At 48.2% G+C, this 26,512-nt stretch overlaps 1 protein-coding gene across 8 annotated transcripts in view; it reads left to right on the top strand.

Moving 5' to 3' along the window:
• PTPRF (protein tyrosine phosphatase receptor type F) overlaps positions 1-26,512 on the top strand; it is a 342,455-nt gene that overhangs the window by 258,771 nt on the left and 57,172 nt on the right. For all 8 annotated transcript variants that reach the window (XM_042873558.1, XM_042873562.1, XM_042873560.1 and 5 more), the window contains exons 7-11: positions 5,975-6,085; positions 19,954-20,223; positions 22,603-23,184; positions 23,710-23,843; positions 24,843-24,987. In XM_042873558.1, coding sequence (XP_042729492.1) covers positions 5,975-6,085; positions 19,954-20,223; positions 22,603-23,184; positions 23,710-23,843; positions 24,843-24,987 — 1,242 coding nt within the window. The remainder of the gene's footprint in view (positions 1-5,974; positions 6,086-19,953; positions 20,224-22,602; positions 23,185-23,709; positions 23,844-24,842; positions 24,988-26,512) is intronic.

Below are 26,512 nucleotides of genomic sequence, written 5' to 3' on the forward strand. Positions count from 1 at the left end.
GTGTTCATTTCTAGCATTTCTCTGGAATTCAGCTCGCTCAACCGTGTGTGAAACCTGGCTGCATTTTCCTGCCCCAGGCTGTGAGACAGCAGTGCACAGTTGTGTTTCAAGTGGGTGCTGGACTGAGCAGGCATTAGATCGGATGCACATGAGGAGGTAAAGAAATACCATCATCTCAGGCATTATCCCTCTGCAGTCAGATTTATTTGTTACTTTGCTGTCACCACAGGAAATACTGAGGTTCCTGTACATAAGAGTATTTCTTCCCAGCAGACATCAGCATAGCAGAGGTCTGTCTGAATTAACTTTAGATCAGCTCACTTGGGTGTCAGAAGCTGTCTGTCTGAGAAGCCAGGTAAACACTTGCACCACCTTCTGTGTAGCTGCAGCTAAACCTTTCCAGTCCCGAGCGAACTGATCTAAATACAGCTCCAGCATTCCTATGCCTTCCTGAGAGCTGGAGCGTAAAGCTATCCAGAGAGATTAGAGGAAGCTAAAAGAATTGTGCTGTCTTTTTGAGCATGTGTTTGTACATTTGATTGCACTTGGTATGTGAAAGAATTTTTCCCGTTGCCTGAGCTTTTTTAGACACGCACACACACAAAAAAAGAAAGCAATTTAAAAACAAGAAGATACGTTTGTGGAGCAGACAGTGTCAGAGGGGTGGTTGGGTGGGATAGGGCTGGAAAGGTTTGTCATGCCACGTTTCTGGCTGTCAGATTGACTCATGTCCCTTTAGAAACACACATAGGTAACACTGTGCGTTTGACAGTGCTGTGGCTTTGCTTCTGATGCGGAGTCCCCTGAGATCTCCTTTACCTGCTGGTGAGAGATCAGAGCATCCTGCAGCTCCTCTGTCTGAAAAGGAGACCGATGTGCTGCAGAGCTCACTGGGTTCTCTCCCTCCCTCTGCCCGAGTCGTGCTTAGTGGCGGTGGTCAGGTGCCACCAGCAGCTGCCTCTGGAGCACAGGAGAGCGATTTCTCACCAGCATTGCCATCCAGAACAGGCCCCTTGCCTGCCTATCACCGGCCTCTCAGGCATAATGAACATAATGAACACTAACAACAAAAATACATCTGTTGTGTGTTTGGTTATGTAATTGGTGCTGCTGATGGCTAGTGGAGGTGTGGTGCATTCATTCCTCTGTAACAGCTGGGAGGTGCTGCTGTTACAAATGATGACAAATGACTATGGGAAAAGCTTATTTCCATTATTAGTGGCTCTTGTGTGGTTTGGGTGTTTGTTGTCTTGGTCAGTAGCCAGGGTGTCACACTGCAGCCCCTTGGCTGTCAGGGCTCTCATATTGTCCCTTTTCCCACTGTGTTCACACTTAGAGCTCTTGTCTCAGCTGGCCTTGGCTCTGGCTCTGCTCTGCAGCTCCTTGGATTTTATTAGGAGGGTTGTTCTGTGGGAGGGAGTTTTTAGCAGAAGAGGGACTGAAGCCCTGAGCCGTGGCTGAAAGGGTGGCTAAGAATGCTGCTGCAAGATGGCCAGTGTCGGTTTGGGATAGATAGCCATGTGCTCTAGCATGCAGGATAGGCATGTTGTGCCTGTTCCCATCTGCCTGGGGGTAAGGGCCCTGGTTGCACCACTGTTTCATTAACACCTGCATCACAAGGGCTTCTGTGACAGCAGACTGATTCCTCTGCCTCCTTTCATTCCATGTCTAATTTTATAACAGGGCAAAAGGTCATTTATTGTCCTTGAGCAAGTACCCCATTAGAGTAACAGAGCAGCTCCTGCTGCCAGGACAGAGCTCCCACTACAATGGATGTAGAGCAGTGTCTCGGAGCTTCCATGTTCTGCTCCATGCAGCACTCTCTGGGTGTTTGTGTTCTGCTCTTGATTGAGCTATGGAGCAGGATTTCAGAGAAATCAATTTATATGGCAGCTTGGAGCTTTTCCATTTGCTTTGTCACATAGAGAGTGACAAGCCCTCCATGGTGCAGCAGCACCCAGCGCTGCCAAGAAGTGGCCCTTATCAGGATCTGCCTTCCCCATGCTCTGTGCAGTGCACTTTTTAAATGCTTCTTTTTAGCACTGTCATTGCAACTAATGACTCTGCCTGAGCACAAGTATATTTGAATAGATAAGTATCTCGGAAAGCTGCAAATGGGGATGCTGTCTGTGCCCGAGTTTAAAGAGCAAAAGAAAAAGCTGGGAGAGGAGACTGGCACTGGCAGAGAGATAGCAGCATGGAGTAAAGGACCTACAAGGGATGGTTGTCAGTCAACAGAGCCTGCTCCTGCCTCAGCCCCAGGAAGCTCTGCCTTGTCACCATTTTCCCTGGCACTGGAGAGCAGCCAGGGGTTTTCCTTGGGAGCGGACAGCTCTCTGATAAGCTGAGATGTGTTATCAGGAACAGATCTGAGCCACGAGTGAGACTGACGTGAGACTGACGTGAGGTGACAGTGCAATGAGGGATGGCTGTCCCTCTTCTGCTGGGCCCTGCTGCAGCTGGAGAGGTGCGGAGGTTGGGTGCTGCTCTACAGGGAGAGGTTTTGCTCTGATGTGTGCATACCGCTGCAGAGCCCCACAAGCTCTCTAACAAGCTGTTCTGTTCCCTGCTGCTCTCTGTACACCTGTGTGCATCCCAATGGTAGATGGTCCTCATGCATCCTCTGGAGCTGTGCTATCTAACTGCATGTCAGGCAAATGAGAAAGCACCTGGCACCCGAGCGCTTGAGGAGACCAGACGAGAAGTCTGCAATGACATCCTGTGTGAACAAGACCTTATTCAGCAACTTGCACAGCATAAAACCCAAGTAATGAATATAAGTAAATCAGCCTGCCTAGCCCTGGTTGGCAAAGGCACAGAGGACTGTAAGATGAGATGCTGGCAGAGCTAGGAATAGAAATCAGGTCTCTGCATCCCCAGTCCTTTGCGATTCTTGAAATCAAAGATCTCCGTACACTGTTGAAGGTCTTTGGATGTAGCTTCCATGAACTACTGAGACAGGAGCTGCTCAGGATTTGGTTCTTCCTTGTCTGTGGATCCTCATGCCTTGTCCAGCCTAGGTTTGAATTCTGCGAGAGGTGAAGCTATTGCCCTTCTCAGGGATGACACGACCAGCCTGCAGCATTTTACACTTGCAGACTTTTCACAGGACTCAGATGCATTTAGTGTCTCCAGTTTGCTGATCCCAGCCATGTCTGAGCTTCTTAACTTCGTTCAGAAATCTCTGTACCCTGAGACACACTGTGCTCTCCTGTATCCATCACTCAGCTGTAGGCTGTTCTTCAAGACAACAACCCCTTTAGTCCCACTGACTGCCATTGGCGTGCTGTGATTCTTCCCCTTTGTGCTGTTAGCTGTGCTGAGGGCTCTTTATGTTTGTCTAATGATGATTTATCACATTAACTGCTTCTTTTCTGGTTCAGTTGAGAGGTTTCCTTCCTGCTCTCTGGGTTGTCTCCTGACATGCCACAGTTTGAAGTCTGTACCAACACAAAGCCAGAATCCCTTGCCTGATGTCCCTGAACATTCGTAGACAGTTATATGTTACATGTTTACAGTATGATTCCAGAAAGCAGTCTGCTCTGGCTGCAGAGCTGACAGGCAATAATTTCATGTAACTCAGCTCTGTCTTCATTTTCTTCATCCTCTTTATGTTTTGCTCTTCTCCCTCCAGCACTGCTGTTGAGGTCCCTAGAGACAAAGAATAGGATGACTAACTGGCATTTAAGAGGCATGGTGATCACAGGATCGCATATGTTTAAAGGATATAAATACCAGTGATGTGCATTCGATGACTGAAAGGGACCTACGGCTCGGTGTGTCTGCCTGCAGTTACCTGAGGGTCTTCTTGGCAGGCACTGCCTCCTACTCCTGAAGCTGCTTTCAGCCCAGGGATGAGAGCTGCAGCCTCTCCCAGAAGGAGCCTGCTGGTCAGCGTGATGACATCTGCGTTTTGATTTTAAAGTTTGTTTTGTTTTGCAGCGTACAGCTCCTGCCAGCCCGATGTGGGCACAGAAAATGAACTCTGCAGCACATGTGTGCCCATAGTAATGAGCAGAAATTAGGAAGGGGATAATATGTGGTGAGCTCCAGGAAAATCATCCTGACAGAGAGCATAACCAGTCTGTGGCATGAATTCCTTGAGGAAGTGGTGAAAGACCTATCACTCGGCGCATTTAAAATGGGATTGGACAGAACACAAGTACATTTACAACAGGGAGCAATGCTGCCCTGGCCCCCAGGGATGCACGAGATAACCTAATAGGTCTTTTCCATTTCTAGATTCTCTTGATTCTCTGTATCTTGTCAGTGTTGGGAAGCTTGCTCCTGCTCCACTGCCTGCCATGCTTCTGTCTGCTTGGAGATGTTTTTCACAGGCAACATGTAGAAATTCACTGTTCTCCCCGAATTAAGCAGGAGAGCTCTGTAGGCTTTGGGCTGTGGGTGTCCAGAGAGTGCCAGGGCTGGGGGAAGCTGGCAGCTGCTTTTGATGGTAGGTGGAAAGGGTCCTGCAAACAGGCTTTCTCTGTCTAGCTGAAGCCTCGTTTCCAGCACTAATGCAACAATAGGGAGGGCTCTGTACATCATTTTTATTATATGGCAGAACCCGGGGAAGTTCATTTTTCCCAATGACATATAGACTTATGCTACAGTCTCAATTTATCCTTCTAAATAATGTAGGTGGCAGTGGTTGATTCACATTAGTTTTTCTTCTGTTCTGATGATATGAAAAACTGAGTTTGACCTCTGCAGCTTGAACCAGCAAGAAGGGGAAGGCAATTTCTCCAGCTATTCTCCGTGCTGCTCTCAGTGGTCATTTTGAACCGTGGCAGGCAGAAATGAGTTCAAATCCTTACAAGCAAAGGGGTTAATGCTCTCTTTTAGTTGGGTATATGGCTTGTGAGCAGAGTTCCCTTCTTCCAGGCACTTGGAGGCCTTTAATTGCTGCCATACTGTCTGGGGGAAGCAGGCAGAGCGCTGGCCATGGGCTCCTGCCATGCCAGCTTGTTGTCATAGAGTCCTGCTTCTTTCCTTCTCTTCACCCCCCTCTTTCAGCCTGTGTATGGAGCCCCACTAGGGGAGTTTGGTGCGATCAGTTTTGCAGTCATTTGCAAAACGTCATCACCCGTCATGGTCACTGCACGGATTCCTCATGTAAGTTGCTACTGTGTGTGCTCTGACAATTACTGCAATTATTTCATGCGCCCTGAGTGTGTCTGCCATTTCAGGGGTAGGATCAGGTCCCGAGGAATCTGAAGGCTGGCCTAAGCAAATGTTCCTGGCCCAAGGCTGGAGGAGCTGCTAGGATGAAGGGAGGCTGGCTATTGTACCAGCACCATGCTGGAAAAATGGGTGTATTGTGTTGGTGTCTTTATCTGATGTCTTAAACTGAGTTTCTAATCGTTTTATATCAAGTATAATCCAATCTGAAAGGACAAGGAGATCACTGGCAGAGAGAAAGCTGACGAAAGGCAGTGTTTTCTTCTCAAAAGGGGATATTGGCTGGGAGGAGGGTGGGGAGATGGGACTCTGCCAGCTTCTGCAAGGAGGTAGCAATTTGTTGAGCATTTCCTAGGCTTTATGTGCATCAGATAAGAAACAAACAGCTACAGTTAGTGGGCTTTGTGTTTGGCTGTTTTGATTAAAGGCTTATTAAAGGTCCTCTTATTAGATGGCAGTCCTATACTAAGCTGTAATTAATATGTGTGTATGTGTATGTTTTCTTCCTTTATTGCAGCAATGAAAACAAGCAGTTGGGGTGGTTGGAAATGCATCAGTAGCTGTGCATTAAAAACAGAATAACAATAATTGATTTCACAAGCTTCTAACAGCAGACTGGGTACCTTGTGGCTGTATGCTGGTACCCTGTGGGTCCAGGGAACAACATCACAATATATTTATCCAGGAAGATACTTAAAAAGCGTGGGGCACGGCCTTCCTTTTCTGAGGTTGTCTGTTCAATTACCAGGTTTACCATAACCTGAATTGTCTGTGTCATCTTGTTTGTGTGCAGGAGCTCTGCAAATAGAGAACAGCGAGGAGTCGGACCAAGGCAAATACGAATGTGTTGCAACCAACAGCGCAGGAACCCGTTATTCTGCCCCAGCCAACCTGTATGTTCGAGGTAAGAGCAGCTTCCACTCAAGGAGGTTTCTCTCCTGCCCAAAGAGTTCTGAGGCTTTCAACAGAGGAGTGTGTTCCCTCTTACTGCCACCGTCACACTTTGTGGATTGCGTGATGTGACCATTTGCTCCACAAAATGGTGAATCGAGCTCAAGGGTATCGTCCATCCATGTTGGGTTTGACTCGTGTTTACTGGAAATCTCTTTCTGCTGTTTGCACGGTGTTCTGTAAAATGCTAAAATATGGGCAGAACCGGAATTTCTTTGTCCCTTGAACTCCTTAACTTTGTGTCACAGCTATTTTAATTGGGAACGAGGGATGCTTAATCCTCTTAAGTACAAACTAACCTCTGGTGCAGTTGTATAAAGCCGGTCATGCTCTGATGCACCAGCTACAGGTGAGCTGGTACTTAGGCCTCTGCTTTGGAATATGTATCTTTAAAAACTGAACAGCTTTTTGGAGTTGCCCTAATCCATCTTATATGCATCAACGATTAAGCCTCTGGGTATTAATGGCTCACACTGGGAACCTGCTGGAAATTAGCTGCAATTCATGTAAAGTGATTTTCTAATCATTATGCTATGTTGCCAATTCAAAAATATTTTCAGCACGCCAGAAAAACTAGCTTTTACATCAGGATGGTCTCTTGCCAGTTCTCTTTTTCTACATAGAAGCTGTTTTGAGTTAGCCCGGAAAAAGGCAAAGGCTAAGATCTTCTGTACCCTGTCTGTTAATTTCAGCAAGAAAAAAGTGCTGCTTCATATGAAGCTCCGTATAACTAGAGCCACTGGTTAGGAACCCCTGACAAGTGTGGTTATGGATTTTCCCAAGGAAAGAAAGAAGGTTCTTGTGCAGGTGCAAGCATTATTTGCTAGGAAGTTAGAAACAGATTTTGTTTTCACATAGTAAACCAACTGTCTAATAATAAAATCTCATCTTCATTTCTTCCTTTCTCTGTTTTGAAGAAAGAAAATACAATACAAAAACCAACGCATTGGTTGGTATGGGAAGAGGACATGAGCGTGAACAAGTCTTCACATGATGTGTGTTTGCTTCTCTTTGCTTCTAAGGGTGTCTTCTGGCATTGTTGTCTTTGCTTGTTCTGGGGGACTGCTTTTCTGTTTTGCAGCCTAATTTGGATTATGGGAGTCTTTGGAAGACTGAAGGATCCAGTTAAACATATTCAGAAGATGAAGCTGTGTCTGTGCAGTGGAATCATTCATTTCACTCTCACAATGTAATTGCGTATGATTTTAAACTCCCTCTATTCTTCCATGTTCATTTTTCAGGCAAGCTGTGCTAAAACTCATCCCAGATTGTCCCTTTGCACTCTGAGGGAAAGGATCCTGTCTACCATGTTGGCTGTTGTTGCGTAGGTCTATGTGGGTACCCAGCGTTCGTCTGCAGCGTTTGGGGATGGTTTGCTTCCTGTGGCACACTCAGATTCTTGGTGCTGTGTTTCCTAGAGCAGTGTGGCTGGAAATAGGCACGGCAACTTCAAGGAATAGAAAAAGCTCCTCTTGCAATGTTCTGATTTCTTACTAACGAATGCTCTTTGTTTAGCAAGTGAGTCCTGTAAGTCTGAGGGATGTACTGAGTCTTACACCTGAGTCGCTGCTCAGCAAGGTTCACCTGTCCATGTTGGGCTGAGCATGGGCCTTGGGTGGTTGGCTCATGGGAGAGGATCCTGACATTCACTGGAGAGCATGTTCTTAGACATATGCCTCTCTGTTAACCACCATTTTCTTACACATAAATTTCTGGAACAAGCTTTTTTATTGCACATAATCTTTACAATGTCAGTCTCTAGCCTGTGTGATCCTGATAAAGCTCCGCTGTATATTTAAGACCGGGTACCCCATAAATTACTATTGCATGAAATTCTGTGCGTGCTGGGGCCTAGATAGTATTTATGCCTACATCTTGTGCTTACAGTTTATGATAGCTAATGTTGTACAGAAAATACCCTGTCGTTGCTCTGATAGCTAATGACTGCAAAAAGTTAGTCAAGTCAACAGGGTGTTTTATTTCTTTAACGAGAAAGGGGAAAATGGAAATACCTTCCTTTCTGACATCTGGGATGTAGAATAAAGAACCCTTTTTTTCTCTTGTGATTGTCCTACAGCGTTGTCATTAGAAGGATCGGTGACATCCAGTAGAGCCTTTAGGAAGTGCCTGCAACTTTACTGCAGAAGACATTAATTAATGCTAAATTACAGCGGAAATTAAGTGCGTCTGCTGCACCACCACCACACAGTGGTTTCGTAATGATTGACCTCATTGTGGCCAATACCCAGGAAGTTGGGCACTTTCTGGGAAAGCAAGGCTGAGCGCGCTGCTCTGCAGGTCTGAGCAGCAACACTAATTTCCACCCTCTGTAATTCTCAGGAGCACTTGTACCCGCTCTCCTTTACAGCCTCTTGTTTTATTAATAGTTCAAATGTTTGTTTGTCTCTTTGACTCTTGGGGTTTGTGTTTTTGATCGTGTCCTCCCCTTTCCGAGCCTCCCAGGTAATCCTTTGTGGGTGTGCTGAGCTGGAAAGCACATTAGCATCTTTATCATACTTTTCGCACTAACAAAGGAAGATTCTGGTGGCGTAGAAGGAGCATCCAGGCACCGCTCAGGGCTTCCTGTATCAATGAAAGAACAGGAGGAGGAAGGAGCCGGGTACACCAGCACCTCATCTCTGTGAATCCTTCAGAGCCAGCACTTCTGCACAGATGGACTTCATTAAAAGTTAAAACATTTCCACACCAGGGATTTGTAAAGGAAAATGGATGCATTTTCCTTGAAGCTATTATTTTCATCTTACTAAGTGTGCTGGAAAGCAGCCCTCAGAAGCTGCCTGTTTCGGGACTGACAGGTCTATCTGCTGCTGCAGAGCAGGGACGGGGCTGGGAGCAGCACTGTGAGTGGGCTCCTTCCTGCTGCTGCCCTGCAGCCCCAGGCATGCAGGGTGGAAGGAAACATTGGAGGAGCAAGGACAGAATGAAAGCCAAGGGCAGAGAGCATGCCAGGCCACAGTGGCTGTCTGTGGAAGGGCAGCGACGTGTTCCCAGCCTGCCCTGCCAGCACAAGCATGCTTGCCGTGGATGTTTTTCCCTCTACAAAGAAGCACTAATCCAGTGGTGGTCCGTGGCTACATGTACCACAATATCTCATAACAGTGATTAGATTTGGGACTGATGGTGCTGCAGGGAGAGCAGAAGGGAATAGAAACATATGGAAGATGATTCCTCTAATCCACAGAGCTTACTGTCTAATTTAGCAGCAAAAATCCTAGAAGTTGATTCAAGACATACAAGAAATTGATTTAAGTGTGGAAGGGAGAGTGGGCCTTGCATGGAGAAAAGGTAGTGTCATCTCATTGTGGTCGCTGGGAGTAAAGAATAATGCCACCGATTCATGTGGGCCATTGGGTTTTTCTGAATACATTTCACTCTTCGTTTGCCTATGTCTTCAGGGACATCTGCACAAAGAGGAGTGTTTTCAGCTTAAGGCCTGGCCCTGTGACATTCCTGTGAAGGCAGTGGCCTCTGTGGATCTCTTTTCCCATATGAAAGGTTTTTTTCTGCCCTTCGCTTTCTCTGTCTGTGGCGTTATTGTTTGTTCAGTGAAGGAGATGAGCTGAAGGACTGTGTGTAAGAAAAACCATACAAAACTCTGTGGGGTTTGCAAGCTGTGTTCCCCAACCTTGCATGCAAGCATACAACAGTGAGCAGTATCTGCTATTAGAATAGTCCTTACAGGAGTAGTGACCACATACTTAAACAAGAAAGCTGCTTCCCAGTTTTCACTTCTAGATGCTGCTTTCCAGCCTCCAAGGCAGCTGCACAGCTGCTTGTAAAGAAAAGACAATTTAAAACTGAAGTGTCTCCTCAGTCCCCAGATCACAAAGCAGTATATGAGATTGCCGTAAATAGAAATGGTTTTACTACAAAAATCTGTGCTTTCTCAATCAGCCTTTTGAAGGGCCAGGCTGGTATCTCATGTGGCAGCAGGGAAACGTGTTGGAGTCTGAAGTTTGATTCTCCAGTTTACACTGAGGAGCCGTCACCCAACACGAGCCAAGGGCTGCAGCTCCGTCCCCAGCAGTGGTTCTCTGCCCTCGGCAGGGTTTTGCACCGGGAGCTCACTGAGATGGCCACTTGCAGCTGTGTGATGCTTGCTGCAGAGGGGACCTTGTGTAAATAATAATTCTGAATGACTGACACTGGCCTGGAGCAACAAGACTTGGAGCCTTCAAAAAGGACATTTTGTGCTTATGTAATATTATAACAGCTAAAATAGCAACGGCAGTCAAAGCTTGAGGGTATTGCTGGAAGAATAAAAGCTGAGAGCGGTGGTGAGAGCAGAGCTGGAGATGCCTGAGAAGTGGCTGGGTAACAGAACACATTTGTTCCCAGCCCTGGCAGAGCTCTGCTAAGCCACCCTATCAGCTCAGATGGATGACAGTCCCTGAGCAGTGAGAGGCACTGCTGGAGCTCCAGGGCCCAGCAGCCAGCAGTGAGGAGCAGGACAAGCAAGGGGACACCTGGTGACAGGCTGAATCCACCCGGATGACCCAGACTGCTGCTTCGGACAGCCTCTGCCCTGCACCATCAGAAGGCAAATCAGTCTGCACCAGAGGTCACAGAGCAACCACCCCTAAGCTACTGGCGTGTGGCTGGGAAGGGCCATGGGTCTGAAGGGCTGTGATCTCCGTATGTATTCTCTGTGCAGCTCTGACCTCAAGGTGATACTACGACAGAGCCATCTGACACAGAGCAATGACCCCTCAATGAAGAAAGCGTGCTCCTTTTTATGGGATCTCAGTATTTTTAACTCTTCTATCTCTGGGCACTGCTCCTCGCTGAAGCTACTGCTCTCATCAAAGTCATAGCAGCTGCACTTCAGGCAGAGGCATCTTTATTCCTTGCAAAGTCTTTCGGTGGTTAACAGTGAAATGCAAGGCTCAAGCCTAATTATTTGTAAAATGACCTTTATGGAAAACAGAAGAAGACTTGCTGGTGGCTCGGTGCCTGACAGCACAATACAGAAATGGATTTGGAAGCCTGTTTCCCCCTCCTTACTGCATGGTCTGCATAGACATCTGTGGAACAATTAGGTCTGCGTGTCTGTGCCGACTCAATGTCCACCCCCTCCCCTTTCATATCCCCTTGCACAGAGGGTTAGGAGATCCATCTCTGGCGCTCTGTGATTTTCTGCTCTTAATTGAATTCATGGTGCATGTGTGTGCGCTCTGAATGGCAAGGGATGTTTGGGCGACCTGAGCATCCTGTCTGTCTCCGGAATGGAATATACTCATCACTGTGGCAGGAGCACATTGTTATTGTGTGTAATGGGAGGTTGTCTTATTCTCATGTAATCTGGTGTAAAAAAAGGCAATCTGTCCTTTTGTTCCTCTAGACCTTTAAAAGCTGTAAAAAATAAAATCTGATTTATGTGGAGTCCTTGAGACACAAGATGTGCTTTTAGCGATAAGCAGGAACAGGTTCATCCCCCTCTGGGTTTTTGTTCACCTCTATGTCTTTTGGATTCCAGAGTGGCTGGGTTTGCCTTTATATTAGCATCTTGCATAGCACCAGAGGGATTTCAGCACAGGGCAGATGCTGTCAGCTCCCAGCAGAATTGCAGAGCCAATTGAGATAATGAACTTTCTTGTTGCCTTCAGGAAAGTATTAGTTTCCCCTTCTGAAAAGCTTTAGAAACATGTTCCTTTGTTTGGGCTAGCTATCTAAACTCTGACTTGTGCATTCACAACCTGGCCATAGCCCCTGCCTTGTTTCAGGGAGCTGATGCCCGAGAATTCACAAAGCAAAGCTCCCCATAAGCCCAAGCTTATTCTTTCTGCAATGAGCAGCTGTGGTTAGAGTATTGCTGCTGCTGCAGAAAATGAGCATGTCTGCAGCCCAGTAAAAGCCAAAGGCAATCAGCGTGAGGATTTCTGTCTGCAGAGCACTGGAGCCACCTGACAGTCAGGACTGGCAGACGTGTCTCTGACACAGCCTCGCTCCTTGCTGCTGTGCTGCTTTCACCTTCTGGGGCAGCCTATCCTCTGTTGGCACTTCTGCTATGCCATCGCTTGCTTTGCCTCACGCAGACCTGTGTGTTCAGGTGATGAGCCAGGCAGCCCAGGTTTGTGAGCAGGGTGGGCTGGGGGGGCAATTCGAGCCTTAACCCTCCACCATGCCCACCTGAGGGGCAGGTGCCTCTTGCTGTCACTGCTCAGAGCCCTTTGTTTGTTGGGGAAAGGAAGAAAGGGAAAGAAATAGACACCACCAACAAAAAGAAAAAACAGCCTGTTGGTAAAACATGCCTTTTAGCTTAGGAATGACATGGATGGAGAACTGGAGATAAGACAGAATGTGAATGGGATCTGCAAGGAGATGAAACTTTCGATTTACCATTTATCAGGTTCATCTGAGATAAAGCAGCAGCTGCTTAAGCATAAAGTGAAGGGAATGGAGCGAGAACTTTCTGCCCAGGTGTTTCCTCTCTCCTTACAGCTGCTCCAAAATGCCCTGTTACTGGCTTTTATTCCCCATACGCCACAAATATAATTAGAGATTAAGAGATAATCCGGCAATTAGTGACAAATAGCAGGCCCCAAACCCGTTCCAGTTTGACAGACCGGAAAGTAATCTGTTTGAATTAGCGTGTTTCACATGTGTCTCCTCGCCTTTCCAACTCTAAGCTCAAGTGTCAACACGCTGGGCAAGCTGGAGCTGTGTGTGCTGAGCAGGGCGGTCCCACCGGGCTCCCCGGGGCAGCAGCACCCATAGCATGGACATCCTTCTGGTGGGGCTGCCTGTTCCACGGCTGCTGGAGCACCATACCCTGGGCTCATGCCCTCAGTCAGCCTCTCACCCTTCAGTCACACAGTCCCAGTGAGCGGAGCAGGTTGGTCCCCCTGGCTTGAAGCAATCAAAACAACTGTTCTGCTGTTCTCTTCCAAGCTCCGTTGCACTTCACAGGCCACGCTTGTAGCTGTTATTGGCAGTTTGTTGCCTGGTCTGTACCGTGTCAGTGTTGGTTAAAATCTTGTCCTCTAATCGCAGGAAATGGCTGACTGTCCTGTGCACTGTATGATGCCACATGCTGTTCTCTCATTTGCAGCGTTTCTGCTGGAAAGCAAATTCCTCCCCCCACCTCCTCCTTCTCCCGTCAGAAATGTGACTCATAAGCAGTCTTTAACTATCAAATCCACTTCTGTATTCTCTCAGCGAGGGTTCAATTACAACTGATACGCCATAGATCCATAGTTGGAGTGAGGTCACTCCTGCTAAAGAAATAAGATCTCCCTTGTCGATGAGGAAAATGCAACTAACCTTCTACTGTCTCTCCCGCAGGAACAAAATCTGGGATCTGCTCAATTCTCTCTGGGTGTCTTTGTCCTGATTTCTTGTCTGTCTCTCACTCGCAGCAAAGGGTACCAATGAGGCTCTCCCGAAAGTGAGCCCAGCTGAGCCTGCGCATGCCTGTAACTTGCCTAATATTTCTCTGCTACGTGTAGCTCTTTGTTTGGAGAGCGGGAGCAGCTCTTCATGGTAGAAGATTTTCCATCCACCACTTGGAGTTTTTCTTTCACACTTGATACAATTCGGATCGACATGCTTTTCCTAGTGTGTGGTCAACGGGTTTAAAGTGCCTTTGCCATCATCTTGATAGCCAGAGTGGGTGCGTGGGAGCGTGTCCGTCCGTGTGATGGCTGGAGTCCCTTGCTGTGTGTGTTTTGCACGTGTCTGTGCTTCCAGCACCTGGCCCAGCGCGGGGCCGCCCCGAAGCTCCCTCCATGTGAGTAAGCGTGGGTCCCTCCGCCCGGGGCTGGCAGTGGGGCACAGGGGCTGGCCCTGCTCCGGGCCAGAGCGGTGCAAGAGTGGCTCGCTCCTGTCCCTGGCACAGAGCGGCCTGTGTGCACGGTGGGAAGTCGTGGCTGACCTCTGTAGTCTTGTCTTGTCGTTTCAGTGGTGTGCGGACAGATGAAGCTTGGCCTGTTTTTACTCTCTGTGTTTTTCCTTGTCTTTTTTTATTCCCTCCTCATCTTCATCGCACTCTGCCATCAAACAAAACAAACTTTCATCTCTCAGATCAGCGAGAAGGTTGGTCCTTTTCACTTCTTATCCACCTACAGTACGCCACGTCAGATGGGACTTTTCCAGTAGGGAGAGGAGAGCCATCCCCAAAAGGGGAGGGGGCCCTGCAGACTGTGGCTCCCTTCCAGGCACGGCCACAGTGTGCCCGATGAAATCTGCTTACTGTTTGCTGTGACTCTGGCGATGGCATTGATACGTTGCTTGCATGTCTTTGTTGCTTGAGTTTTAAAATGCACAGAATACATTTTTCATGCAAATACCAGCCAGGATGTTTTTTTTCAAAGGTAGGGTGGGAGTAAGTGCATGCTGCTGTATGTGGGGTCCTTCTCTAACCCACTACCTCTGCTAGGTGCCTACCTAATACCTCTAAACTGCTGCTGCTTTCTGGCCAGAGATCATGAGCAGACTTTGGAAGTCAGAGTAGCTCCAGCCCTTCACAAGTTCTAGGGGGAGCAGGTCCCTCAGTTCCTCATGTGGCTTTAAGAGTTTTGACTTTCTCAGAGGGAGTAAAACTTGGCTTTGGTCTCAGCTGGAGAAGGACCTGCTCCTCCAGCTGCCCTCCTGCTGTCCCCACGCGGGCGGTGGCCAGCTCCCAGCTCTCTGTGTTGGCCAAGGTCCTTTGCGTATGTGGTGCCAGGGCAGTGTTTCCTGTCTTCTCATCCCTGGGGTTGGGTCTTGCTATTGCTGGTAGGTGAGCAGGGAACTCAGGAGTGGCCTCAGCCATTCTGGGATGGCCCAGGGAGGCCTTTGGTGGCCTGCAGAGGAGCTCAAGAGGTATCTCCCTCACTGAGGTGCCACGTGGATCCATCTGCACGTGCTGGAAAAGAGAGAGATGCTCAGATGGCCATGTGTCCCAGGGTTGCTCCTGGGTAGCACAGTGGGACTCCCTGGCTCCCCTCACACGCGCCATCAGGCAGCTGTGTGAGTTGATCTTATAATCATCACTGGAACAAGTTTTAACAAGTTGTCATAGCAGTTGTTCCACTACGCTGCCTTCACTCTGCCTGAAACGTGCTCTCATTTAGATTGTACAGAGACATAGGGCCCTTGTTGTTTACCAACTAAAAATAGATTTCACGGAGGATAAAATTACCTGGGTCCAAGACAACGATGGAAAATGAGAGCAAGGAGGAAAAGGAAAGAAATTAAAACCAAAGCCTAAAGCCTCCCAGATTTCAGTGCGTTTGGAGCGCTGCTGTGATGGCTCAGGTGCCTCTGGAGAACAAACCTCTGACAGGGCACTGGATGGTTTGGCTGCATGCTTCATTGGAGGGGAGGCAGCCCAGAATGGATATAAGCCAGCAGGAGCAGGTAATTTCCCATTCCTTTTGTCAACCCTTCCTTCCCACCCCACCAAAAATAGCCAGGTACGCAAATATTTAATATGAAGACAGAAATTAGTTTCTAAATATTCCAATGGGATTTGCCGTACTTATAATTTGTTTGGTGCTGATAATTACATCTTACGTTTTTTCAGCTTTACTTAAAACTGTGTACTGCTCACCCATGCATTTAATTATTGCTCTGTGAGTGCTACAAGGTTATTTATTAACGAGTTATTTTATCTTGATACAGTGGATCCTTTCTCTTACTCTCCTCCTTAATGTTGTGTTATTTTCATCAGAGAAATTTCAGAGAGTGAATGCAAATTGCACAGCTCCACAATCTTGCTCTTCCCTACTTTGCTATTAGTATGTCAGTATGCTGAATGCTGATGTGTCTCCAGTGCTGCACCACTGTAATGATATATCCTCTTTTATATGTGGTTGTCAGCACAAATAATTAGACCTAAAAGTTATAGCTGAAATATAATCCAAAAATGGCAAGGCCCTGTTTTGGAAATTGTCTATAAAATGTCAGCACTCAAGGATGCATTGGGAGCATAAATAGTACAGCATTGTTTGAGCACAAGATTAGACTGTAAATGCATTTTTTCTGGTTCCAATTTTTCCTCTCCTGCTGTTGATTCTGTCAATAGATTGTGAGACACCAACAACCGCCTTTCCATTTGAAGTCCTTCCTTAAAATGATGACACTAGGGAGAGATGAAAGGTGTCTGTAGATGAGTAAACCGTGGAGACTTACGATCGTGGTTGAGGATATCTCTTAAATTCATTCCTTCCCAACTTGGAGGAGGCATTGCTGAGTAGAGCAGGAGTTTGGGGCAAGGTGGAAGTGTGGCTGGGCTGAGAGCACTGTGCACCATGCATCATCCTGCTCACCCAGCCCTCTTTTAGAGCAGAGCTCAGGTGGCTTGTCCTTGGGTCAGAGGAGGAGCAGAAGGGGGGAGACAGCAGTGCCATGCATCTCTGCAAGCTGGAGTCAGGGGTGTTGGCATTGTCATTTGCTCAGCTCCACTGTGGCCAAGACAGCCAGCAGGGAGAAGCAGCTTGGTTTCCCCTTCCCTAGCAGCATCATGCTGTTTCAGAAGCATGGGCATGCCTTCCTGGTGCTGCTGTGTTTCCTTGCTGCATGCCAGCAGTGTCTCAGCATGCCAGAGGGGCAGACAGCACCAGCCTGAGAGCCTTGATCACTGGCATCTGTAGCTCAGAACCTCCACTCCTTGCAGACAGCAGCAGGGAGAGGGTTCCTGGCTCCCTGGGGGGGGGAGGGGGTAACGTCACTCTCAGCAGGAACCTGAGATCTTAGAAAGCAGCCACTCCTGTGGTGAAAGGAGCCAGGCAATTGATTGGTGCTCTTTGCTCTCAAGGCAAGAAGTGTGCATGTTAATGCATGCTGAATTATTAACGCTTCTCAGTCTCAACCTTTGTGGCCGATGTGTTGCCTGCTGCCCTCCATCCTCACTGCACTGTCCCCAGCGAGCAGGACCCCATCTCCTTGCCATCCTTCTTCCCTGCCCTCTGGGATCCGGGCACAGGCTCAGGTTGCACAGCGCTGGTTCCACTTTGGTTTCTCTGGGAGCACTGTCTGCACAGCACAGCAGCATGGAGCTCTCACACTGCCTGTGCTTGGGGTGAATGTCAGCGAATCTCACTTTTGACAGTCTGCTGGTTTAACCAAACCTCTGAGTTATGCTACTGTCCATTGAAATTGTTCTAATATTCACAGTAATTTTCCCTGTGCTGCTCTTGCAGAGCCTCCAATCCTCCTCCTCAGATCCTGATCCAAAAAGATGATGAAAAAATAAAAATAAAATTGTAAATTTTAATTAAAAAGGAAAATTCATTGCTGCAATAAATGAAGAACAACAAAATTTCCAGCAGCCTTTAAGATGGCTCCATGGGCTTTGCTTGCCCATAGATTTGACTTGTAAATTGGACAGAAATTCTGAAGAACGCCGCCATTTGAGAGGTTATACTTATTTACATTATTAGCAGACTCCTGTGTTAGAAAAGCAAGAGACTTAAAGCACTGGCTTGAGCCAGAGGAATGTGTTGACGGTGCTCTGCAAGCTGCTGTGTGAGCTCTGCCAGCTCTCACTATAGCTAACTGACAGCATCTCCCCTCTCCCTCCGCACTGGCTGGGGTGAGAAGCTGCCATTCATCCCCCCGCGAGAATGGGAGGCCTGCAGAGCCCGTACCTTCCTCTGAATATACTCCTGCCAGTACAGGAGGATGCTGCACTGACTGGACTCAGCATGTCCCCAGGAGGGTTCTGAGAGCCCATGTGGGTTGTGCTGCCTCTGGTCTCGCAGGGATGGGAGACAAAACCTGCTGGTGTAAGCTGGCCTTTAGCTTTCCTGCATGGCGTCCAGTTCTCGACCTCTGCACGTGAGTTACTGTGCTCTGTCCCTGCACATCTGTAGTGCTGCTTTCTCTCTGACTCCTACGGCCTTTGGCACCTGCTTTCCTGGTGCATGTGCATGAGCGCCCTGTGTCCACCTCTGTCTCTGTCCTCAAAGTTTGCTCTTTTTTTTGTGTTCATGCAGCATGGGGTGGGGGGTGGTTGTGGTCCTTGGATGGGGACGGAATTTGAACAGCTGAAATAATTCGACGCCATATTCATTGGAAAATGAGAGCTGACTCTTAACAAACATGCTGGGATGCTTTGGTTGGAAATACACACCATCATGTTAAACCATTGCCATGTCCATCAGGTTAACTCTGTATTCTCATGACTGGGTAGCACCTGAGTACGCTTTCAGTTCTGTCTCATTCGGGGAGCGCTGCCCCGTCAGTCAGGTAACACCTCACTGGCAATCATTCATGTAGCCACTGATTTCAGATTTAATAATTGATTAAAAGAAACAACCAGCAAGACTTTGGATTTGGATTTAGACATTTAAAAAAAAAAAAAAAGGACAAGAAAAGCAAGTATCCTTCTCCTGGCTGGAAGGAGCTAATGAGCCCTGTTTTGTCACTGAGACGTGTAGTACACACACAGTGTTGACAGCATTGTCTAATTTATCACGAAGTTTTAACACTGTTGTTCATACTAGCGTGGGGGTTTCGTCTTCAGTCTATTTCTGCAAGCTTGTTGGTTTGGGGATGAATCATCAAAGGGAGAGCTAGCGAGGTTAGATTTGGGGACAGTCATCTCAGCAAGTGGCACAGTGTCCTCCGTGGCTCACAGGGCTGGTGGCAGCCTCCTCATCCACAGAGAAATGATGGGTCTGAACTGGTAGAACTGAGCCCCTGGGGCCAGCAGTGCATTGCCCCACATCTGCCTTCCACCAGTGCTTGGCTGGCCTCACTGGAGGAGCCAAACAGCAGGGAAAGGCCCCTCCAGAGCCAGCCCAGCAGACAGCAGCCCTCCCTCAGGACCACTCTTTGGCAGAGGAGGCTACAGCAGAGCAGGGTGCTGGGCAGGACACGGAGCAGTTTCCCTTTTTAAACTGCAGACCAAAGTGAGCTTGCACAGAGGAGACAAAAGATTTACCGAGCGCAGTGGTTTCTCTACCTTTGCTTAAATAGCCCCATAACACTAACCCTGGAGAAGGGGCCTCATTTCTCAGTGTCAGTTTCCTGACGGGAATGCATATGGCAGGCAGCTTTAGAGCTTTATTGTAGCTGAGAGTTGCTTACAAATAAGTCTTGAATGAAATACCAATGAAATACCTAGCAAGGGATTGATATGAAGAGAAGCTATACAGTGAAATAAGGAGGAATACATCTCCCAAAGCACTGCCACAGAGGTTGGGATGGTTCTGCCAGCCCAGCTCCCTTCTGTCAAAATGGATATGAACTCACATCTGTCAAGATTAGTTCTCTCCTGCCCAGCAAGGTGATCTGTTCAGACCCTGACAATGTCATGCATCTCTGGTGACTGTTTTTTCTGAGCCAAGGTAGAACTTGAGTTACATTTTGAAAGGAATTATATTTTATTTAGCAGCACACGTGCTAATTCAGAAAGAAGCCTTTCTGCTGCCCCTGTCCAAACCTTGTGAGGCTTAGGGGACAGGTTTCTTTACTCTAGAGCTAATAAACGGAGCAGGTAATGCCATTCTGCAGAGCTTCGGTGGGTCCTGCACAGAGAGAGTGTGTGACTGGCATTTGTGCTTGCTCTCTAATTAGAGGGACGTAATTTAAATGGAGGAATGTTTCACATTAGCGATACAATTTAAGAATGCCATGTGTGGAGAGAATGGACTGAGCCATCCCATAATGAGTTCTAATAAGACTCCAGTGGCCGAGGAAGGAGAGCAAAGCATGCACAATTTGATGAAGCAGTGTAAAGCTTTTGCGCTCGGTTTTATCTGTCCTGAGGGATAGACAGGCAAAACTTCTGAGTCCCCCTTGTGTCCCCCTACGGTTCAACTGAGTGCTCTCTGCTGGTTCCATGCCCTACTAGCTGTCTCCTCCTTGTTTCAGTGCGGCGTGTTGCTCCTCGATTCTCAATCCCTCCGAGCAACCATGAGGTGATGCCTGGAGGGAGCGTGAACCTCACATGCGTGGCAGTAGGTGCCCCGATGCCCTACGTGAAGTGGATGGCTGGTGTGGAAGAGCTGACCAAAGAGGATGAGATGCCCGTCGGCAGGAACGTGCTGGAGCTGAACAACATCATGCAGTCTGCCAACTACACCTGTGTGGCCATCTCTTCCCTCGGCATGATCGAAGCAACGGCCCAGATCACTGTCAAAGGTAGAGTTATTCCTTGTACTTGGGTTTCAAAGATCTTGAGCGCTCTTGGGCACAGCCAACTGTCTTCACTCTCTTATGGGTTTTCCACCTTGTAAGGGAAGTTCCCAAACCCACAACTTTGTTGTTTTTTTTTTCCACTGGCAGTATGTTAGCATTTGGGCTTTGGAGGCCATTTCTTCTATATGCAGTTTGTGTCACATTGTGTCTTGCTATGTCACAAGGGAACCTCACTGGGACTGTGCTCATCTCAGTGGTTTCTGACTCATGCCTGCAGCTGTGGGAGCTGCTTGGTGCAGGTGACTGTGGAAGTCTGCATCCAGAGAACCTTTGGCACAAATGTTTCCTTTCCTTGTTGCAGTTAAGGGCAGGACAAGGAGGTTAGCTCCAGCAGTGTGACCTTCCTGTAGGCCTTGCCAGAGTGAGCAATTTTCCTTCTGTCAGTTTTCTTTCTTCTCTTACTGCTCTGCCTGTTTCCCTCCTAAGTCTTTAAGACATGCTTCCTGCACTGTTTCACAGGGAACAGTACTGATGCATGCTGACCACTGGGGACAGGGCAGCCTGCCCAGACAGCTCCCTACAGGGAGGCTGAAGTACGTGTTTTGTCTTTCCCATCCAAGGCCAAACAGATTCACACTATCCCTCTCCTCCTTGCAGCTGATACGTAGCCTGGATTTCTACAGATGTGTCATCCTTTGAGTCTGTCTGGTCTCACAGGCCCCCTCTTGCACTGTAGCCACCTTTAGCACTGAGTCCCTGCTTGAACAAATCACAAAATTGAAACTTAGCCCTCTCTGACCTGATGATGAACAGCAAATTCTCTTTCCCTGGTGCTAGTCAGTGGATGCTTTTAACCTCAGCCACACATTGCTCCCTTCACTCACAGTGCTCGCTACTTGGTGGGTGCAGCTTCACTGCACTGATGGTTCCCAGTATTTACCCTTTTGTTCCTGGGAAGGCTCTGCTTAGCAACTTTAACCTCTTGTCTTCCTCCTGGTTTCTCTATCTTGATTTGCACCTTCATTCTGAACAGCTTGCTGCCTTTGTCTCCATCTTCTTCACCCAATGTTGCTTCTCCTGTGCTTGTTGGAAAGTAGACATTTGCAGGGCATATGGAAGAAGCAAGATGACACAACATTGATTTCAGTGAGTGCATCCAAGGCACCAGACACACAAGGCTGCACACCCAAGAGCTGGCAAGAGCCACTCTCACGGCACTCCAAAACCTGAGAGAGGCTGCCAATTTCTTGGTGCTGTAGGAAGTGTCTTGCTTCAGGCTGTAATATTGGGTGAGATGCATCTACCCTCCACGGGTTGCATATCCCTGCCTCCTATGCCAGCTCAGCCCTCACTGATTTTCTCAGTGCTTGAGTTGCAGTAGCACTGGAAATGGCACCCTTCACCAGCGTTCAGGACAAGCATGCTCCTGAGTCTGCCCCCATCTGCTGCGCCACGTAGAACCTGCAAGCCTGATGGTTCTGCCAGAAAATGAAGTACTTGGGAGTCTTTGTTTGAGCTGAGCATTTTTTCTAGTTCCACCTTGTGCACAGCTGCATTACAAGTCACTAATGACTTTAACTAGAGTGGATTGTAGGAGGTTTAAACTTACTGTAGACTTTAATTCACTCATTGTCTTAAAGTGTTTGTGTACTCCGCAAATCTCATGCATGCTTGCTTTCTTTGTTCTTGCGGTAAAATGGCAGATCTGGAAATGCTTGCTTGCAGTAGCTGTGTTCTCATTAACACTTCAGAGATGACAGTGTCACAGAGTTCTTGTGTAACAGTTTGTTGTCTGGTTGCAGTTTGACACACCACCCAGTCAAGTAGTGGATGTGCAAGTTGATGATTTCTCTGGCTGTATCCCTCCTGCCTATACTGTAATACTTGCAAGGCATTTCCCATCAACCCATCTAACAGCATTGTCCATGAACTCCCTGTGGCCTAGGATGCTGTCTCTGTGGAAGCAGCATGGCTCCAGATTACTTGCGGTACTCTGGTTGCTTTACTGTATCCCACTGTAAATCAGCTGTAAACCTCGTTTCTGGGGCCAGCCCAGCCCAGCAAGTACCTTCCCACTGCCAGCTGAACCCCCATGACAGAAACATTCCTGCATCCCCGTTGAATTACCTTTATTTAGCCTGCTGCTGGTAAGTGCGTCAAGCACGTCTAATAACATGATTGCTCTGTTTATCCTTCCATTAAGAACCACTTCAAGCAATATATGGTAATATAAAAATGCATGTTCTAGAGTATGAAATGATTTCTGCCTTTTAAAGAAGAATGTTAATGGGAGGTGGCAGCTCCATTTTTATCCCCATGCACATTGCAGGGTTTGAGCTGACTAAATTATTTAAATCACACCTCTCTGCCTTCCAATTGCAGCGCTGCCAAAACCTCCAACGGAGCCATTAGTGACTGAAACGACAGCTACCAGCGTGACCCTCACCTGGGATTCGGGCAACTCTGACCCCATTTCATATTACGTCATCCAGTACAAGCCCAAATCCTTAGAGGGTCAGTTCCAGGAGGTGGACGGTGTGGCAACAACCCGCTATAGCATAGGTGGGCTCAGCCCCTTCTCGGAGTACGAGTTCCGGGTCATTGCAGTTAATAACATTGGCAGGGGTCCCCCCAGTGAGCTGGTTGAGGCTCGGACAGGAGAGCAAGCTCCTTCGAGTCCACCCCTCAAAGTCCAGGCACGGATGCTGAGTGCCAGCACCATGCTGGTCCAGTGGGAGCAGCCAGAGGAGCCAAATGGACAGATCCGAGGGTACCGCGTTTACTACACCACCGACTCGCATCTGCCTTTGAGCATGTGGCAGAAGCACAACACCGATGATAGCCATCTCACCACCGTGGGGAGCCTCATCACAGGGACCACATACAGCATCCGTGTCCTGGCCTTCACTTCCGTGGGCGACGGGCCACCCTCAGACATCATCCAGGTCAAAACGCAGCAAGGGGGTACGTATGGCATGGGTACCACAGCTTTGTGCCTACCCCAGTGGTGTGCAGCTCAGCTGCGTGTCTGATCTGCACCAGGCATCACAACTGCAGTTGATGCTCAAATGGTTGCTTGTCACAGTGTCATCCCTGCCCCCCAGCCATCAGATGGTCTTGGAGAGCTAGTATAAATCCCTGTGCAAGTAACACAGTCCACTCTTTTATCTGGAGTATGATGCTGAAAATGTGACACAAGGCCCTCGGATGTGTGTGTTGGCACCTGTGTAACTGTACTGGGATATGAGTACCCCAGGAGCTGGGACGCAGAGTCAGGGGCTTGCAGTAAGCGAGAGTCCCCTTGTCACCTGCCTGGGTTCCAGAGGTGCTTGCTTGTTGGCCAGGATATTCCAAGTACGGGGGAGAAGGAAGAAGGGGGTCCAGAAGTGGAGGTCGAATCCTCCCAAAGTGAAACGCAGTCTCTGTAAAGCAGCGCAACTTCCTTCCCTGCATCTGCCTGCTGGCACTAACTGTGTGTTTTGTCCCCAGTTCCTGCCCAGCCAGCTGACTTCCAGGCAGAGGCTGAGTCTGATACCCGCATCCTGCTGACGTGGCTGCCTGCCTCTCAGGAACGCATTACCAAATATGAGCTGCTGTACTGGGAAGGAGAGGATGGTGTTCAGGTGAGAATCCTGTCTCTGCTTCTGCAGCACTTTGGACCAAACATCACAATTCAGTTGTTTGTGCTGGTATGACAATGGGACTGTTTAATCTGATGTATCCTCTGTCCCGTAGGCATATGGCAGGGTCCAGTAGCCTTTGTTTGGCCCCTGTGTAAGTGGTCTCAGCAGTGCATGTTGTTCCCCAGCAAAGCACCACTAGTAGCTCGGGACAGGAGAAGCTCCAGTATGCACTGGCACTCTCCCTGATGTATCTGTACTGTTGGTGTTTTTAAATGCTTATGTGGGCAGTGGGACATTCAAGTGGGTCTGAAATGCCCTTCAAAATCTGTCTGTAGCCCCTGGACTCTCCAAAGCATCTCAGGAGCAAATTGAGTTGAGAGCACTTCCACATTTACTGTCCTGCTCTGCATAAATCAAAATTAGCACTGCCATCAGGACAACACAGTGAGAACTGCTCCATGGCAGTATCATAGTGTCCTCTGGTCCTCTCCCACTCTCTCAGATTTATAGTGGCATGAGAGCTACAAGAAATACTGCCCACTGGGTGAAGTGTCAGCAAAACCAGCCTTTTGTCAGCGCTGGTTTGAGGTTCATTGAAAGTCCTGAGTGCTCATGGATGAGGGCTTCACTGTTTCACAGGCAGACATCGTGTGTTGAAAAGAAACAAATTCCAGTGTCCTGTGCCCCCTGTCTGAACTCTGTAGTTAGAGACAGCATTCCCACAAAGCTGTCATGCACTGAGTGAAGTCTAGACTCTTAAGTAGTGTAGCCAAGTGGTGGGAGAGATCTGCTTCCCTGCAGGGTCCTTGTATATCACCCAGAAAGCTCAATGCTTTGGAGTCCTGCAGGACTGCAGCAGGTTAGGTAGCATGGCCGTGACTTTTTGGGAGCCAGGATGGGTGATGGGGCTGCTGGTCTCCTTGGTGCTGGAGCTGAGCATCAGCTTTTATTTCTTCTCCACCTACACCAAAAAATCTGTGTTTTCTCTTCATTTTGCAGCAAAAGGTGGAGTTTGACCCAACCTCCTCATATGCTGTGGAAGGTCTCAAACCAGACACACTGTACAAGTTCAGGCTGGGTGCCCACTCTGAGCTGGGGGTAGGAGTCTACACCCCAACTGTGGAAGCCAGAACTGCCCAATCCAGTAAGTGTCTCAGTCTGCAGTACTAAAGACAAAGTAAAAGCAGTCCAGTTCTCATCACCTGGGCATGGAACAGCTCGGTGCCTCTGCCCTTTTGTGACTGCAGGGATGCTGACATACATTTTGCTAAGGGGTGTACTGGGGAAAGTCAGCTGAAGTTTTGGATCAGGGCTCTTTGGCAGAGGGGGTGCACCCAAGTGGTAAGTTCTTCCTTTGTGTCCCTTTGATCATGCTGTCTTTCCCTGAGGGTAGATTCATAAAAACTGATGGAGGAGTGAAGCAGACTGGGAAATTGCTTTGGAGAGATTGATCTGAGCGGGCTTGTGCATCTCTATGAATTTACTACCATGCAGGCAAGCTGTCTGGACAGGCAGCATACGGGTGTTTGGCTGGCTCTAAATGTGGCTCTTCCCAGACCATAGGTTTTTCACCCCTTCACTCCTCATTCCGGCTGCCTTGCTTCTGCAGGACTCATTCTGTGGTCCATACACTCAGTAGCAAAGTGAAGCATTCTTTGAGGCCAGATATGCCTGTGGCTGTCAGGCAGCTGGAGGACTTTGTTTGGGAAGGTAGCTGTCTGCCTCGTTTGTGTGAGCAAATGAGACTGCTGCTTCTGGGACTGCAGCGCTAGGGGAAACCAAAACAAGCTGCAGTAGATTTAATAGGGAGGCTAGATAATGAAGTGACCCAGGCAATATCACTTTCATCCTCTCTCTGCCCCATGTGATCACAGAGCTGGAGTTCGCATTGCTCTGATTGGCAGCTCAAAGTGCAGTGCATAAGCAGATTAGGGCTATCAAAGGGCCCTGCGATAAGCTCGTTTTCACTAACGATTTTTGGGCTTGCCATTATGCAAAGAGCATTAAAAAGGGGAAAAAAGACATTTCCGTTTTCACCGTCTGTCTGGGATTTGCTAGCCATGTGGGGTGAGCAGTTGGCAAAGGCAGACAGCCTTCCCTGCAGGGAGGGTGCCTGCATGCACAGCAGCAGTGAGCCTGAGACGGCCATTAGAAAGGGAGCCCTGGCAGGGAAGAGCAGCTCTGCTCACTATTGGAACGACCTTCTCTTTGAGGGAAACTCGACTTCATTAATATATCAGTTGCAAGGTTTCCTCCACCCCCTTAAGCGAGCTAATGGTGTCTCAGTGCTGCAAGATAGACAGGTATGAAAAAGGAGAGCAGTTCAGATCAAGCAGTTATAGCTACTTAAACACTGAGAACAAGTTCTGAGTATGGGGATTTGTGCACCTATTTCAGATAGCTTTTGTATTGGTAGGCAAAGGCTAAAGCAACTCTTGTGCCACTTAATTTCATCAGTGGGTGCCCTTATCCTTGAACACACTTAATAGCAGACAGCTCTGTGTGTAAATGAGTCCTTCAGTCTCACAACAGTCCAAGAAAGAGAAGCCTTTCCTTTATGAACTCCACAAAGCAGACATCTTCCCATGACCTACTACTCCATGTGCTGTCTGCTCACAGGGGATCTCCCAGTGGTCTCTTCTTGAGGTTGTCACATAACTGGCCAGTGG

This window comes from Lagopus leucura, unplaced genomic scaffold, assembly GCF_019238085.1.
Source record: "Lagopus leucura isolate 7727_CA_CO unplaced genomic scaffold, USGS_WTPT01 Super-Scaffold_100009, whole genome shotgun sequence".
NCBI lineage: Eukaryota > Metazoa > Chordata > Aves > Galliformes > Phasianidae > Lagopus > Lagopus leucura.